Here is an 18,856-nt window from a genome sequence, read left to right on the forward strand (position 1 = left end):
AGCCAAAATTCCAGGGGCTCAGGGAACTTGGTGAATCGCCACCCCTGGAAACAGCAGGTGGGCAAGGAAGTCAGTTACTGGAGTGTTGTATGGGGAAAGGGGAGGAGTTTATTCAGATGAACTAATCAATAAACACAGGGCTCTGTGCTGGCCAGGGGCAAGCCTCTGAAAGTGTGAAGTCAAGTCCTTTTCGGAGAGCACCATTCTTGGGTAAAGAGGACCCAGGGATGATAGTAGGGCTCTTTAGACACAAAAACCTGGAAGAACTTAAACTGGCAAAATTGAAGAGATGTCTTCAGATGAAAGACATGCAATAGTTCTGAGATCTCCCCAAGACACTGGGTACTAGGTTTATGCACAAGTGTCCCCCACTTCCAAACAACAAAGGTTTCCAAGCCAGACTGGCAAGGTGGACTAAGCAATCAAAATGTAGTTCTTGAATCATGTGGGAGCTTCTTAAACCCCAGACCATAATCAGACTCTGACTTTTCACAGACCCTCCAGATGATGTGATGGACTGGCTCAAGTCTTCCCCAGCCCTCCCAGAGAGGTATTCAGGAGCCTATGCCATTGGCGGGACCCCCAGCTACACATCAGCCTGCTAGCCAGCTTGAATCTTCCCTGACCATCCTTCAGAGTGACCAATTTTACTTGGGCATCTTTGATTTCCTGGTGAAGACTAACCCTGATGAGTCTGGGATCAGTATTTTTTCTCCTATGATTCAAAGCTAAATCCATCTTTTTATAAAATGAAAAGGGAATGGGGCTGGGGAGGCTGCGCATTGTCTTGGTATGTAGTCTGTTTTGTGCTCATGAAAGAAAACTGACCTCAAACTCCCTAAGGATAATACAAAAATAAACCTTCTGCTGACCTCCTGTACATAGAAGCGCCTGGCCCTGTTGAGTGCCTTGCACTTCCGAAGGGCTGAGAAAACCACAGGATGAAAGGCTGAGGACACCCGCACTGCAGGCATCCCTGCTGTGGGGAGTAAGAAACCTCGGTCAGTTGGGTCCTCAGGAGGCAAGCCCAGCAAGGCAGCTATGTCTGTCTGCCTGTCCTTCAGAGGGGCTGCGGTACTCACGGGCAGTTCGGATGGTGCTGCTGGGCTGACTTCGAGGGCTGGGACCATGCGGATTCACGGCCCTCACAGCAAACTGGTAGTTGGTATCAGGATCGAGGCCCTTGATCACCATGGAATCCATCTGGATCTGTTCTTGGATTGAGGTCCAACTCTTGTCAAAATCTGGCCTTTATTGATTTTTTTAAAAGAGAAAGAAAAGCAGGATGAAAAACAGTAGTTTAGGAACAGCAGAACAAACGGAAGCTTTCTGGCTATGCAAACTAACAGCGTTTGAGCACTGGAAGCAAGACTTACAAAAATGAGTGAACATTTCCTACTGAAAAGTCATCTTGATTTGACATCACAGGTAAAAATTGGCAGGTTCTTGCTGATAAATGCAAGCAGATCATTTTTAGGGCCCATGTTCAGCACTGTTTCAAGATCACTGGGTTTTCCTTGCATGGCCTTGACTGTGGTGAAAAGATTCCCATATAGGAGTTCATTTTCAAGGACTCTGCCTGCCAGATGTTTCATAAACAAGCCTTCCCATGACAGTCCCTGTTCCCAGGGGTCAGGAGAGCACAGACTCTATCTATTCACAATCTGTTCGCAAAATAAACAAATATAAATTTTCAGGGCAACTAGTCATGTGAACTGCCATGGGAAAACCCAAGAAGACTCTGTTCACAGCCATCCTTACTCTTCACAAAATTGCACAACTCTGCCAACTTGCTGAACGTTCACATGTCCTTCCGAGAACCCTATAGAGAGTGCAGACCTTGACTCAGAGCTTCCACCTAAGGGACAACATACAGGGGTTAAGAGAACAAATTCTGGAGCTAGACTGAGCCATTCAAATCCTGCTGCTATTGATCACTAGCTGCTATTTCGCCTCTTTAAGTCTCTAGTTTCCTATCTGTAAAATGGGGTGATAAAAGTACCTACTTAAGAGGGCTATCATAAAGGAGAAATGAGCTCTTTATCCTCAGCAACAGTGCCTGGCATTGTAACCGAGCAGGACCCTATGGACCTTCCCAGTACAAGACCCCCCACATCCCAACGTTCTCAGCCTGCCTTCTGGCTGTAGAAAAACTCTGTGTATGTGTTCAGTTGCTAAGTTGTGTCTGGTTCTTGGTAACTCCATGGACTGTAGCTCACCATGCTCTTCTGTCCATGGAATTTTCCAGACAAGAATACTGGAGTGAGTTGCCACTTCCTCCTCCAGGGGATCTCCCTGACCCCAGGATTGAACCCACGTCTCCTGCCTAAATCTCCTGCATTGGCAGACAGATTGTTTACCACTTGAGCCACCTGGGAAGCCCAGAAAAATTTTAGTCAAAGAATAAATGTAATCAGAGAAGTGAGAAAATGCAGAAAAAAAAAAAAAAGTCGAGATAAAATAATAGTGCTTAGCCCTTAAAAAAAGTCAAGATAAAATAACAGTAGCCTAGCCCTTAAAAAAAGTCAAGGAATTTTAGTTCCCCTCAAGGGCTTCCCTGGTGGCTCAGCTGGTAAAGAATCCTCCAGCAATGCGGGAGACCTGGGTTGATTCCTGGGTTGAAAAGATCGCCTGGAGAAGGGAACAGCTACACACTCCAGTATTCTGGCCTGGAGAATTCCATGGACCATATAGTCCATGGGGTTGCAAAAAGTTGGACATGACTGAGCGATTTTCACTTCACTTTACTTCAGGGGCTGTAGATAATATCCTGAGCCACGTCCTTTGAGTTGTTTTGCAGCAACTGAAACCCCCACCAGGCAAAGATGTTAACTGTATGCTGCCCAAAAGCACACAGACCCCAGACCATTTGGAACCAGAAGGTTGATGATATTGACTCCTGATTACCTCACCACCAGCCAATCAGAAGAATGTCCAAGAGCTGGTCACACAAGCTACAACCCCGTTCCATACATGTTTAAAAACCTTTTCCTGAAAGTCTTCAGGACTTTTAAACACTAGCTACCCTGGATGCCTTGATTTGCTCCTGAAACAAACATTGCACTTCCCTTCACCACAACCCAGTATCAGTGGATTGGCTTTCCTGAGCCCAACAAGAGGAGTCAAGTGTGGTTCGGTAACATCATCATATAGTAAATGCTCAGCATGGATTAGCATTATGTAACGGATGTATCCCGGAGAAGGCAATGGCACCCCACTCCCATAGGACAGAGGAGCCTGATGGGCTGCAGTCCATGGGGTTGCTAAGAGTCGGCCACGACTAAGCGACTTCACTTTCACTTTTCACTTTCATGCATTGGAGAAGGAAATGGCAACCCACTCCAGTGTTCTTGCCTGGAGAATCCCAGGGACAGAGGAACCTAGTGGGCTGCCATCTATGGGGTCGCACAGAGTCGGACATGACTGAAGCAACTTAGCAGTAGCAGCAGCAGCAGCAGCAAGGGATGTACCCAGCTCACAGAGCTGACAGGCAACCCTGGGCCACCTGCTTACTCTGTATACCTGTGAACTTCAGTGCATTAGCACTAGCCTAGGTGGCTAATCAGTACTTGAAATGCGGCTCATCTGAATTGGGAAGTGCTGTGAGTACAAAATGGACAATGGATTTCTTTAAATGTAAAATATTTCATTAATATTTATATGGATTATGTGTTGAAATGTAATATTTTAGATTCAGTGGGTTAAAAAGTATATTATTGAAATTAATTTCCTTTGTTTCTTATTACTTTTTAAATGACCATATTAAAAAACTTGAAATTCCATATAGGCTTGCATTTTCTTTTTTTTTTTTTAGGCTTGCATTTTCTAGTGGACAGTGCTGTTCTGTATGGACTTACTAGTTGGAGGGAGAAAGGAGAGCTTTTCAGCTAGTGAGAACTGCAAAATAAAATTTGGGAATATTTGTGCACAGTTGAGGGACAGTGCAAATGGCCAAACTGGAATGGAGGATTTTTATTAATAACTAATAATAACTATCATTTATCATGTTTTTGTGAAATATCAAGTATTTTTCTAATAGTTTAACTCATTTACTTCTCAAAATTACCCTAGGAAGTAGGTATTAAAATTAAACATCTCCACTTGCTTTGAAGAGGAAATTAAGCCACAGAATGGGTAAGTAACTTGCTTGAGCTCACACAGCTCAAAAACGTGAGGCCTTCTTGGGTTGATGGGAGAAGATTAGACTGAGATCTTTGATGCTGAATGAAAAATTGGGGTGATAGTGGTTGCAGGGGTTAGTCTCCATCTTAGTTTGCTCCCTGACCAACTTCTCAGCTCTTCAACTGTTAAACACTTCTGCTCACAGATATCTAGAGGAATGTGTGTGTGCGTGCGTGCATGTGTGTGTATGTTCATGCTCAGCTGTGTCCCACTCTTTGTGACCCCATGGACTGTAGCCCACCAGGCTCCTATGTCCATGGGACTTTTCAAGCAAGAATGTTGGAGTGGGTTGCCATTTCCTTCTCCAGGGGATCTTCCCAACCCAGGGATCAAACCTGCATCAGAATACTCATCTCCTGTGTCTCCTGCATTGGCAGGCAGATTTTTTACCACTGCACCACTTGGGAAGCCCCATTTAGAGGAAGGCAGGACGCAAAAAGACTGACATCTGTCCTTTATGAACAACTTAACAGGCAAGCAAATAAACACTCAGTTTGCTGAAAGGAGATGCGTGGACGGTGCATGGATTTCTCTAACGTGCGCTCCCCTAGCTTTTCATTAGCAAGAACTGATGAGAGACAGATGAAGTCCTAAAGCCCAGTAAAGGGCTTCCGTGGGTAACTGTGCTGATGAGGAGTTCATAGGACTTCATATCTCACAAGAATTCACGTGTTTAGAGAAGCAGAGGTCACAGCGGACGGCCACTGGAGGAAGCAGGGCTCATTTCTCTTTCGACTTTCCTTTCCCTAAAGATGGACTTCTCATGTAAACAAATTCTGTCACTGAAGAGAAAACCTTAGTGACTGGAAGGAAACACATTTACAAACTCAAATTAAAACAAAATCACTTCGCAGAGGAAAGTCATAGGGGATGCCCAACAGTAAAGTCAGGAAAGATGTGATCTTTAGATAAAACTCTCCTGTTTTATTTTGCTAAGCTTCCCTTGTGACATTTACAGAGGAAAGGACCTGCAGCTGCTCTCAAAATGTGTCATTGTCCACCCAGGGCTACCTGCAAATATCTGCAACAATCTTCATTGTTCAACAGTTTCCGAGCTCCCCCAGCAAGAGACTATTTTGTATTTGTTCATTTAATGCAAGAGAGAAAGTCACATTTTCAGTGAATAAGAGATTGACATTATCAACATTTCATCTCATTGTATACACTGAGAGGAAAGCTCGTGTAGATTGAATAGCCCGTCAAAACCGTTAACATTTTGCCTCTGACTTTGTCGTGAGTTTTGCATTTAAATGTTTGTAGAGTTTCTTGGCTTACAAAAGTGCAAAGGTGAGGCTGGGAGAGAGAGAATCAGGTTAAAGTATTGTCTTAGTGCATCCTCAAATAATAGCTTTATCTTTTCTCCACTAAGTAGAATCATTGTATTCTAACTACAAAGTTGCCAGTCAAATCACCATAGCAACGTTAGCCTGCCAATTTCCCCAACCAGGAAAAGGCTAGAGGGGAAGATGTAGACTGAGGCAAGTGCTGCCATCCCAGGTAAAGATGGCTAGCCACGAGCAAAGCAGGCACTTAAACACTTTAGAGTGGGAAGAGTTGGGTTGTGCATCCTGGATCTCAGGAGGCCAGTAGGACAACCTTGGAAGGTGGTTGGGCAGCGGAAGTCAGACAGAACAGATACAAGTCTGTCAACAGCAACTATTCAAAACCCAGTTAGCTGATTCAAGTTATCGAGACTCACTCAGTGTTTGGGTAGGAAGAAGCATCGCCATTGGCAATGTTAGCATCAGCCTGGTTATCAGGAATCTTAGAGATTGTTTGGTCTGAGCGTCTAAGGGTTCTTAAAAATTACACGCAAGATTCTATGTGTGAACATCATTTCATTTTCCTAAGTAAAGGGTCCTCAGTCTCTTACCAGATTCTCAAGTATAATCATGATCCCCCAAATTTTAGAAGTCACTGTCTAGTCCAGTCTCTCATTCTACCCGTGTGGATACTGAAGGAAAATAATTTATCCAAGGTCATAAAACCACAGGGTGGTATATATTTCTGTTTTATTTCCTTTCTTTGGCATTTTGACCACCTTGACTATTGCCAAGTTCACCCTTAGTGGACAATCATTTTTCTTGGTATCATCAAACCCAGTGGGTGGCTGCCTTGGACTACTCACTTGGCAAGTGATTAATGATTATCAGCCATGCATCCATCAAGGAAGCTATATTCTGGGAGGCTCTAAGGAACTATAAACACAGTTCCATTTTCAGAGACTTTATAATCTAATTGGCAGATAATACATTTAAGGACCAGCAGGAAGCCAGTGCCAAGTCACATGCTTTGAGAGCTATATTTTTGAACGGGTCGATGTGAACTGACATCCTGGGGAAACAATATAAGACTAGGAAGAACTTAAGCCAGATTTCAAATATATTTGGGTTCTGATAACTGAAAAGGACTAGAACATCTCTAGGTGCAGCATTAGTTCTATGTATGGTGTGGATAAATTAAGCACCAGCTACATGTAAAATACACTGTGGGATATTCAAGGACAATAAACAATATGGGTCCCTAGTATGAATGATCAATTAATCTATATGAAAGATGGGCATAATATATAGAAACATTAGCCATAAGTAAGTAGGTAAGTGAACAAATGGCACCTCTCTGCATATCACACAGAGTCAAAGCTTTCTTTATCAGTCTACCTGTCAGTCAGGTTACCCAATGAATCTCGCTTGCTCCTATTAATCTAGCTATCCATTGGGTTTATTCCCAAATTTATTTATGACTTTTGTGTTTGTTATTGTAATTATGTCATTTAATGCAATATTATATAAACTAGTGAATATGAGTAAAAAAAATATAGGTGATAGCTATGTTAATGCTTTTGAAAGACTTGGTAAAGCTGAGCCACTAAAATACAACTGTCTTTGAACTAAGTGAGAGCAGGACAACTATAAAACAGTGAAAAGATTATAAAATTCCAGAAGAATTTGCGATCAGGTAACTTTGCAAGTGACTCTAAAATTTTAACTTGAAAATATGTAAGTAGAAATTGTAGATGATACCTTGTAAGTATGGTTAAAATGTCCATATTATCAAAAGTAATCTACACAATCAATGCTGCTGCTGCTGCTGCTAAGTCGCTTCAGTCGTGTCCTACTCTGTGCAACCCCATAGATGGCAGCCCACCAGGCTCCTCTGTTCCTGGGATTCTCCAGGCAAGAATATTGCAGTGGGTTGCCATTTCCTTCTCCAATGCATGTATGCATGCTAAATCGCTTCAGTCGTGTCCGACTCTGTGCGACCGCATGGACAGCAGCCCACCAGCCTCCTCTGTCCACAGGATTCTCCAGGCAAGAATACTGGAGTGGGACACATTCAATGCAATCTCCATTAAAATTCCAATGCCATTTTCACAGAAATAGAACAAAAAAATAGCAGCAAACCAAATTTGATAGCACATTAAAACGATCTTACGTGATCGAGGGGAATTTATCCCTGGGATGAAAGAATGGTTCATTGTAAGCAAATCAGGAAGTCTGATAAACCACATATTAAAAAGCAGAGACATTACTTTGTCAACAAAGGTCTGTCTAGTCAAGGTTATGGTTTTTCCAGTAGTTATGTATGGATGTGAGAGTTGGACTATAAACAAAGCTGAGCACAGAAGAATTGATGCTTTTGAACTGTAGTGTTGGAGAAGACTCTTGAGAGTCCCTTGGACTGTAAGGAGATCCAACCAGTCCATCCTAAAGGAAATCAGTCCTGGGTGTTCAATGGAAGGACTGATGATGAAGCTGAAACTCCAATATTTTGGCCACCTAATGCAAAGAGCTGACTCATTTGAAAAGGCAGGAGGAGACGGGGACAACAGAGGATGAGATGATTGGATGGCATCACCCACTCAATGGACATGAGTTTGGGTAAACTCCAGGGCTTGGTGATGGACAGGGAGGCCTGGCGTGCTGTGGTTCATGGGGTCGCAAAGAGTCGGAAACGACTGAACTGAACTAATACACCACATTAACAGAACAAATAAATGCAGAGAAAGCATTTGACAAAAGTCTACATGGTTCATGGTAAAAACTTTCAACAAGTTATGTACAGAAGGAATTTACCTCCATATAATAAGGGCCATGGATTCCCTAGTGGCTCAGTGGTAAAGAATCCGTTTGCCAATGCAGGAGATATAGGCTCAATCCCTGGGTGGGGAAGATCCCCTGAAAGGCCTGGCAACCTACTCCACTATTCTTGCCTGGGAAATCCCATGGACAGAGGAGCCTGGTGGGCTATCGTCCATAGGGTCACACAGGGTCAGACACGACTCAGTGACTAAAACAACAATAAAGGCCATATGTGACAAACCCACAGCTAACGTCATACTCAGCCGTCAGTTTTCGTCTAAGATTAGTAACAGGCTGAACAAAGGTGCCCACCCTGACCATTTCTATGAAACTAGTACTAGAAGTTCTAACCAGGGCAGTTACACAAGGAAAAGAAATAAAAGCCATCCAAATTGGAAAGGAAGAAGCTAAACTGTCTCTGTTTACAGATGACATGGTATCAAACGAAGGAAACCTTAAACACTTCACCCAGAACTAATGAACAAATTCAGTAAAGTTGCAAGATACAAAAAAAATACAAAGATCAGTTCTGTTTCTATACACTAACCAACTATCTGAAAAAGAAGAGCTTTAGGAAATGTAAATAGTTGCTTGGAATATGGCCTCATAAGACATTCATGACAAAACAAAAATTCAAGACGATCTCGTGTGCAGAAACAAAAGGGCAAAGCCACCTCAAATGATAAATGTAAAATCTTACATTCGGGGTTTTTTTTAGAAAGTAAATGGCACAGATATACGGTAGAGAAAACCCAGTGTGACAAAGATCTATGGGGAAGCAGGGGGTACTGATCACAAACTCTATATGAATTCTCTGGACAACCTGCTGTTGAAAAGGTCCAGTGCTCATATCCTGGGAAAAAATGGCTTTCTAGGTTGATCACTTGGCAGAAGTGCTCCAGACCCATCTCCACTGAGGCAGAGTGCAAAGGACTGGTTATTGTCTGGCTTGAGTTAGAGAGAATACAGTGAACATAGGCTAGTGTCTTTAGATAAGAGATAAGATGGTCAAATGGAGATGGTGAAAATGCCTTCAGTGTTTTTCATATCAGAATAGGAGACCCAATAATTCCTCAAAAGGAGACCAATGGCAGTGCCTTATAAAGAAGACCCCTCGACGGCAATTAAGAATGGTTGACAACGAAGTCAACAGCATAGAGGGCTGAGCTCTGCGTTGGTGGCTGTCTTGAAGCAGAGGTTGGGTGACGATCGATCAGAAATGTAACCAGCTACTTTCTGAACACAGTCAGAGGCTTCATTCAACATTTCTGACATCAACTCACAGTAAGAAATACATTTTTGCAAAGCAACCCAATATACCTATTCATATATGCATACTATATGACTTATATGTGAGTACAAAGCTGAAAGAAAAATTTTAAGAAAAATTACTTATCCTTACTGTTATTCACTTTACTATTTTCTCTTCTTTTCCTTTCTCTCTTTTTTTAATGCTGGTAAGATTCCCACTAAGGCTTCCCAAGTGGTGCTAGTGGTAAAGAGCATGCCTTTCAATGCAGAAGATGTAAGAGACCTGGGTTCAATCCCTGGGTAGAGGTGATCCCTGGAGGAGGGCACAACAACCCCTCCAGTATTCTTGCCTGGAGAATCCAATGGACAGAGGAGCCTGGCAGGTGACAGTCAATAGGGTCACACAGAGTCAGACACGACTGCAGAAACTTAGCGCAGCACAGCACGCATGCTCCAGATACAGCGCTCTTCACGGCGCTGCTTTTCAACATCGTTGAATGATCCACAATAAGACACACTGAACACTGTGAAGCAAACACAACTGAAACACATTTCACAAAATATTTCTTACTTTTATTGTGTGTGATGCTCTCTGATATTTTCTCTTCTGTTCCACTTTACTTTCGAAAAACTATTGGTCAGGACACCTTCAACTGATTTCTCTACCTTCTAATGAGCCCATGGGTTGAGAACCCCTTCTCTGGAAAGTTTGAGCTGAGGTGAGGAGTGACATTCAAGCACGTTACAGACATGAACTAGGAAACAGCAGTAGGCATGGTTAAATCCTAAGTCATACTTAGAAAATGCTTAGTTAAATGCTAAGAAAATTCTTTTGAGAGTGGAATTTGTTGGAGCAGAAAACAGCCCCCTAGGGGATTCATAGAACATCCAGAGTGGCTTTGACGGTGGAGGCCACTCTTCGGGGCCTGAGAAAGAGTGGACCAAAAGCCTAATTACAGTACAATCCAAGATACATGTGTCCCCCTTCCCTCAATATGGGACCTAGCATTCCATGACTTAATGTTTACTGGAGGACCCTGGATTATTTGGAAGCTCCTTCCTTCAATATTTTCTTTCATGTTATTCCTTCCAAGCATCCTTTCCAAAAGAGAACTGAAATGATTCTTCTCTGGACTCTCTCACCTCTTAAATCTGATTCTACCATTACACTGAATATATTACCTTCTAATGTAATTTTATATTTCTGTCTTCCCTAGTAGGCTGTGAGCTCACTAACATGCTTACTGTCTTATTCACGTCTGTGATCCTTGGAATGTCTGCATGAGCTTTCAAAATGCAAATTCTATCAGTCTCTTTCCTGCTTGACACTTCCCATAGCTCCCTATTCCCTTCAGGACGAACCTGAGATCCTTTATAAAGCCTTTCCTGCTCCAAACCTCACTTACCTACCCAGCTTCTCTCTCACCACACAGAGCTCCAGGCTTCTAAGCAAGTCCAAGAGCACTTACTTTTTGCCTCCAAGACACTGCTAGAGTAGTTTCTTCTAGCCTGAGCCGTTCCACGCTTCAGGACGAACATGAGATCCTTTATAAAGCCTTTCCTGCTCCAAACCTCACTTACCTACCCAGCTTCTCTCTCACCACACAGAGCTCCAGGCTTCTAAGCAAGTCCAAGAGCACTTACTTTTTGCCTCCAAATCACTGCTAGAGTAGTTTCTTCTAGCCTAAGCCGTCCCACACTGCTTCCTCTCTCCCCTTGTGCCTGATTATCACTGATGTATCCTTCTTGGCTCCTTTAAGAAGCCTTCCCAGATTCCTTCAGAACTGGGTCAAACGTCAAAGTTGTGTTCCCCTAGGCCCACAGCACTCACCACTCTGGACTCTGCTCCTCCGCCTTCCCCATGGAATGTCCAAGCAAAGGTACTAGCCAATTCACCCCAAATCTCTTGCACATGCTTTGCCCATGGAGGATACTCAATTATGTACATGTTTGGATGAATGTGTGCACATAAGGATGAACTGAACTGACCTGAAGTATCTTCAGGCTTGGACAAGGGGAATAACAGGATGCCCTAAACCAGAGGGTGGCAAACTTCAGCTGGCTGTCAGTTCTTATAAAGTTTTATTGAAGCACAACCACACCCATTTGTTTAGGTATTATCTATGGCTGTGTTCCTGCTACAAAGGCAGAGTTCAATAGCTGAGACAAAGACCATACAGCTGCCAAAGCACAAAATATTTACTACCTGGCCCTGTAGAAACAGTTTGCCAACCCTTGGTCTAAGACAACAGTCTTTAACCTTGTTTGTGCTACTTCAACCATCTGCAGAAGCCTGGAATCCCTTTTTAGAATAATATCTTTAAATGCATAAAATGCATAGGAATTCCAAGGAAACCTATACCAGATTAAATATACTAGAAACAATGACCAAAACAAGAATAAAATTATGATAAGTCAATATACATATCATTATACTTCTTCATTAATGCAGCAAATAATACCTAGAAATGGATTCATTAACTATAATAATTTCATCATAGTAATATGCACAAATGGAACTTTGAGATATATGCAACAATTGTAACGGGATAAGAACATATCCCTAAAGATGACAAAGGCATAGGAATTGCTAATGCCACTGCATGTGACGACATTTGTATTTGAATAAATTAAATTTCAGCTGGTAAAACTAAGGATGTAATTATTGTCCAACCAAAGTTCAGGGACCCCTGGCCTTCTATCCATGAACCCTCTGGGGACACACAGACTGCAGGTTAAGCATCCTGCTTTAAGATCCCATAGATTATCCAGAATGAACACAAAGGAGTGAAAGAAAACCTCATGCTCAGGAAGGCCTCTAAGTCTCTCTCAATTTTACAGACTTGGATTTAGGCAGGATTTGCTCTACATTAAAATAAACTGCAGAGGAAGTCCAAAACTGCTAAGTAATCACAGTCAAGGAAAAAAAAACGATGTATTGTTTGACCTTCAGCTTTCTTCATTTATGAATTGGTTCAACCCAACCAAACGACAAACAGATGGATAGAATGGAGTAATGATAAACTCAGCTGGCAATTTGTCCCTGGCGGGGCAACTAGAGAGCTCACTTTCATTTGCAGTTTACAAATGACTCCCAATGCTGGTATGCAAGAATTCGATTTGTGTCACCTCCCATCAATCTGACCAGGGATTACATCAGAAAAGCTCACGGTAGGAGGCACTGAAGCTTTAAGCGATCAATTTGTAGAACTGTAGGTGAAACTTCTGCAAAAACATTCAAAATCGCCCTTCCTTTTGAGCCTGCGTGGAGAAACTTGATGGCTATCAGAATTTCTAGGACTAGGCACCACTCTGGAAGGTGGTTCTGAGATTTTCAATTTGGAAACTAAAGGTAAAAAGGAGTTTTTCACAAACCACCACTTGTTAACATGAAATGGTAGCTGACAGCCGAACAAGCCTATTCTTGTTATTTCTACTTCTACTGTTGGTAGAAGGAAGGAAGGTTATAATTAGCACAACTTTCTTAATGCTTTCGTGACAAGAAAGGGAGTTTTTTGTCATCGTTTCCTGTTCTCTCCAAAATTAATTAATTGTGTAAGGACAATTCTTTAAATATATCAAGTTTATGCTTTGTGGGGCAGGAAAACCAACACAGAGCTACATCACTGTTAAATGTTACAGACATTTGCCCAGTTATTGCTATAAACTCTAGTAAAACACTATGAAACAAGTTGGCAATTGGCAATTCACTTGCCCGTTATAAAGTCTCCAAAATACATGTTGTCGTTCAATATGAAACAAAATCACAATGGGAGCCTTCAAGTTAGTCTTATACATTAGGTATTATTTGAAGTGTTACCACATACCACTATCCCTTTTATGATGAGAAAACAAAAGCAATGAACAGCTTTGGATTGGGGGGAAGGAGAGGAGACAAGCAGCAGATCCAGTTTGGGTTTTGTCTGCTTCTTTTTTCTATAGTTGTTAAGGAAGGATGTTGGTTACTGTTGTGGCCTTGGAAATTAATGCTAAAGGATTCACTGAATCTCCTGTGACTAGTGTGGCCGTACATCTCCATGTGGCTCAGGGCAAAGAAAAGAATTGACATTTAAAAACATTCTTCCACAAACCACTCTTCTAAATATTGTGCGTGCTCAGTCACTCAGGCTTGTCTGACTCGTGACCCCGTGGACTGTAGCCCGCCAGGCTCCTCTGTCCACGGAATTCTCCAGGCAAGAATACTGGAGTGGATTGCCATTTCCTTCTCCAGGGGATCTTCCCTACCCAGGGATCGAACCTGCATCTCCTTCATTGGCAAGCAGATACTTTTACCACTGCACCACCTGGGAGGTAGACATCTATTTATCTTCACAACCCTCCTGAAGTATCCACTACTGTCATTCCTACTTTACAGCCAAGGGAAGCAAGGCTCAGAGGGTTAAGGATCTTGCTAAGGCGGCAGCTAGTTGTTGACAGTCTCTGGATTCAATCCCATGACTGCCTATGTCCAAATGTTCTCCAGCACCTGTTTGACATGTGGTATGTTTCCTCCATGCTAGGCATCTTATTCCATAGAGCGGAGCAAGTCAAGAGGTTACCTGCATGTCTTGGCAAGGAAGACAGACACTGAACAAGTAATTAACTACAAGTGTGCTAAGTGTTGCTAGTAAATGTTGCAGGTATAGCTAGCCTGGTCTGAGGTGGGGGCAGGGATTCAGGGAAGGCTTCCTAGAGGAAGTGGTACTTAAGCAGGGGAACTGAAGGATGAACAGGAGTTAGGTAGCTAGGTAAAGAAGCAGAAGCACCATCCTGGCAGAGGATAGCAAGCATAGAGACCTCTAGACAAGAAAGAACACGGCTATAAAGGAAAACAGAAAAGACCTATCATAAAAGCCTTGCTAAGAATCGTTTGCACTGATTGAGCACTTACTGTATAATAAGTGCTGTTCTGTGTATTATGTATGCATTAATTCACTTAATCTCATAACAACTCTGTGAGGTAAGGAAATTATCTCCATTCTTCTATCTGAGGCACGGAGAAGTTAAGTAATCTAACTAAAATCTTATGGTTTAAAAATGGTGGAGACTAGCATTGGACAAAGAGGCAGGATCATGAGGACAGAAAATCACAGTCATCAGATTTTAGAAGTCAAACTGTTCAGCCTTATTTCACATGTAAGAAAGCTTAAAACTGGAATCAAGCCACCTGTCCCCAAGATTAGAGGCCAGCTCAGAACTGTGTCTTCTGATTCCACGTGTGGACAAACTTGAACCCAAGAGATGATACCAAATACTGGACTGTAAGACTAAGTTCTGAATGGAACACTTCCTTAACCTTCAAAGACAGTGACCTTGACCATGAGCCACACCATATCATCCCTTAAAACTATTCAAGGAAAATCCATAATCCATTCAGCTTCCACTCTGAATCCCAAACTTGATCTTCATTTCAGGAACAGTCTTTGCAAGGTCAATGCCTAAGAAGAAACTGATTAAATTCACTTGCTACTTATAGCCTGAGGAAGTTGATGATGGGATGGAAAGACAGATGATGACTTTTGACAAAAATATCAATTTTTAAAATAATTTTCAAAACCCACCCAGGTGTGCATGACCTTGAGATTCTCAAGTAAAACCAATATGTAGACATTACAATTAGTTTAAAAGCAGCTCTGCGTGAAGATGAATTTTGCAAGTCTTATTAGGGAAGGCATCTGCAAGGGACCAGGAAATTATTTAGGCAGAAAGGTGTGAAAGAGAAAAGAGAGGAAGCACTTCTCTTTCATATCTATCAGTATTCCTGTCTTGGGTTGACATTTAGAGATCATTTCTTGACCTATGTCCCTAAAACACACAGAAATGTTCTGAGCTTTCACATGCACTCAAAATTAGCCTTAGTGGCCTTCTTATTGAAAATAGTTGTATTGAAAATTACTGAAAAGAGTTTTAAACTGCCCTTTCTAACAGTGGACAGTGCAAAACGCTGAAGCAATTTTAACCAATCAGGTTACACCTACAGAAAAAGCTACATAGTGAGTTCCTGCATACAAACCTTCAAGTTGTGAACTTTCAAAATGTGAACATGTGTTCACATGGCCGATCATGTAAGTTAGTTCACACGTCTGGTGTCACATGCATTTATCCGCTGCAAGTGGCTGTGTTTTTGTGTACGTTACTGTCCGCTACTGTATAGGATACAGGAGTACAGACTCTTTATTTCAAGCTCAGGATGTCCAGAAGCAAGCACAAAAGCAGTGGTGATGTAGCAGATACTGCTGCACTTTTCAAGGCTGTACTGTAAGATTAAAAATGTTTTCTCTATTTTTATTTGTTTTGTATATATTATTTTTGTGAAAAAATGTTATAAACCTCTTATAGTACAGTAATATATAGCCAATTGTGTTAGTTGGGTACCTAAGCTAACTTTGTTGGACATGAAAAAAATTGGATTTACGAACGCATTCTCAGAATAGAACTGGTTCATATGTAAGGGGCTTACTGTATAGGTAAGTTAAATAAAAACTATTTTCACCTTTAACCAACTTGATAGATAGCATATATGGAACATGTTACCTCAATTAAAACTTCAAAGGACTATTTTTCCAGGCCTTTGGATTTTCATTGCTACCAGAGTATATACTTTTTGCTTATGAGAAAAGCATTTACCCTAGGGAAATTCTTAGGCAGAAAGAGGAAAGTTTCTCAGATATTTATAGCCAAAATATTTCAAAACATAGGTAGCTATATTTATGCTTGGTTAATATTTCAATGAACACTAAGATTGTTGCCCACAAAGAAATTTTCAGTACCGCTTTAGAAACAAAATACCTTTCCTACCTCAAATGCATGATTTTTCTGTTCTAGAAAAGCGGGAGGAAAAAGTTTTAAAACCATTGCAAAATATGTTACAGCCTGCAGGCTTACTTAGAATTTGCCTCTTCAAATATTTTCTACACTGATTAAAAATTTAAAATATACTGTAAATAAGGAAGTTGATGAAGCACCCCCAGGGCAACCTTGGGAGAGATTATGAAGATCACTCTCATCTGAAAGCTTCATCCTGCCTGAGTCAGAAACCAAACTTCATCTCTGATACTGAGAGGGCCTGTTTAAGGTACTCATGTGTAGGTATCCTCCAATTTGCAGGAGACAGAAGCTGGATGAAGAGCAAAACTTTGCTTGGTCCTAAAGCCCATAACTTAAGAGAGCATCACAAATACATGAAATGTCCAAATGGAATTCTCCAGGCAAGAATACTGGATTGCCATCCCTTTCTCCAGGGGATCTTCCAGACTCAGGGATTGAACCCAAGTCTCCTGCATGGCAGGCAGATTCTTTACTGTTTCCAAGCCACCAGGGAAGCCCCCTTTCAGAGCATCACAAATACCTGAAGTGTCCAAATATGAACAAAGCTAGCAGAAAAGCAGTCAGTGGGCCATCTATAGTTTTTCAGGTTAATCTTCTATTAGCCAATTAAATATTTCCTCAGAAACTTTTTAGTCTGTTTTGTAACATTTGATATCATTATCCTTGTTGAATAAGAAGAGCAACTGATATATAAGCGCCTACCAAGACAGAGGACTGGAATCTCATCTTCCAGTGATAGAACTCAGACAAGAACTTCACCTTCAGGTAGGTGAAACCTGAGGATAACCACTGGCATTACACTGATTCTACAATTTCTTAGCCTTGGGCTGTCAAAAGCCTGCCTCTTGGGTAGAAAATAAACTTTTTGGCTCACATAGAGACCTGTCACAGGTGTTTCTGTACACAGGAGGTATCTGGGCAAAAAAAAACCTCAATGTTAAACATTAAATAGACCTCTCTGGGAAAAAAGAAACTGAAGACCCCCAAAGTCCCTCTCACATTAACTGCAGTTTCTGATTGAGAGCCCAGGAAAGCTCTCTCTAAGCACATATTCTCAGGCTCTCGACTGAAATGGGATAGAGTCTGAGATGTTTACAAATGAATGTGGGGATTTATTTTGCAGCCAAACTTTAAATGCACAACAAGATGCGAGAGCTTTCCTTCTGGAATAACAGCAAACAGCAGCCTAAGATTAGGCTTCCCATTTCCTCAGCCAGCAGGGCTCCAGGCGGGCTGAGCCCATGCATACCTCTCCAAAGGTGGATCACACACGCAAAGAGGATATCGGACTTGGTAGAAAAAGCACTGGGCTGGAAATCAGGAGACTTGAAGTTTAATTTTCATTTTGTCCCTAACCAGTCATTTTACCTTGGCAAATCAACTTAAGCAACTGAGTCCCAATTTCTTTCTTTATAAAGGGAAAATAGTTGCATGAAGAAAAGGAAACAGATACAGAATGTCTACTATAAATAAACTTTTTGAAGACTATAAGCAACAATTCTTCAATGAAAGTCACATTAGCTTAATATTACAGACGAGGAGATGGAGGTTCTGAGATAAACTAACTTGACTAAGAGTATATATTCGGAAGAGATAACAGAAGCAGAATCCCTAGTTTAGGAGCTGGAATCAGAAGCTAGCTTTTCCCATTCCACCATATTCCATTTGGAACACTTCAGTTTGAACCTAGCTTTCCAGGACATTGTAAAGACATACTTGTTAAGATAAACATTAAAAAAAAAAAATTAACAGTTTGTTAAAACAGTAGATACCTTTAAAATATTTATACATAGAATTTGGAGCCTGAGTCCCTCAACTGTTCGAGGTAATAACATTCTCAATGTTAAGATGCATTGTTTGTTGGAGAAGAATTATAATTTTTAAACGTAGGTGCATAACACCCATATACACCTTACACTTGTTTAGATTTTTGACATCTACAAAGTTCTTTCTCGTATGTGAATTTACTTAGTCCTCCTCATGATGCACTATAAGGTGGGAAGAAGCTGTCACCCATATTTGTTTATCACCCGTATAAGGACATCGTAGTCAATGCTTTTGCGGCCTGTGTCACCTGCCCTTGTTCTGATTCAGCAGCAGCTGCGATACAGTTTCCTGTGAGCCCAACTTGCCTCTCGAGGTCAGCATAGGAAAAAAGCATACACCGTGCTCATGTCACTGCTCCTTCGATCCCTAGACCTACCTTCTTAATCCACAGGCCAGCCAAGCCTGGAAGGGTGGGAAGTTTTTCCAGGGAAAAATGGCTCCTGTCTTTTTGATAAGCAAATTCAAGAGGAAATCTGTGCTCCAAAGAGAACTCCATGGAGTCAGATCCCTTTAGACACCCCATTGCCTGTAGAAGTGACTTCTCTAACACAAGTCATATGTCCTCCATCCCCCTCCCGACTTTCTCATTCCCTCTTCCAAATAAATCTATTTTTACCAAAGTCCTCTTAAAACATTCTCCTTTTGGAGACTTCAACCTTAGAAGCCATTGTGTGTGGCTAAAGGAG

The 18,856-nt window shown here is 41.6% G+C and overlaps 1 protein-coding gene across 1 annotated transcript in view; it reads right to left on the reverse strand.

The window, feature by feature from the left end:
• The window catches only part of EGFLAM (EGF like, fibronectin type III and laminin G domains), a 189,254-nt gene that overhangs the window by 86,173 nt on the left and 84,225 nt on the right, over positions 1 to 18,856 (reverse strand). Inside the window, exon 7 of the mRNA XM_068990556.1 lies at positions 1,083 to 1,249. Within this exon, the coding sequence (XP_068846657.1) occupies positions 1,083 to 1,249 (167 nt within the window). The remainder of the gene's footprint in view (positions 1 to 1,082; positions 1,250 to 18,856) is intronic.

This window comes from Capricornis sumatraensis, chromosome 18 (genome assembly GCF_032405125.1).
Source record: "Capricornis sumatraensis isolate serow.1 chromosome 18, serow.2, whole genome shotgun sequence".
Lineage (NCBI taxonomy): Eukaryota > Metazoa > Chordata > Mammalia > Artiodactyla > Bovidae > Capricornis > Capricornis sumatraensis.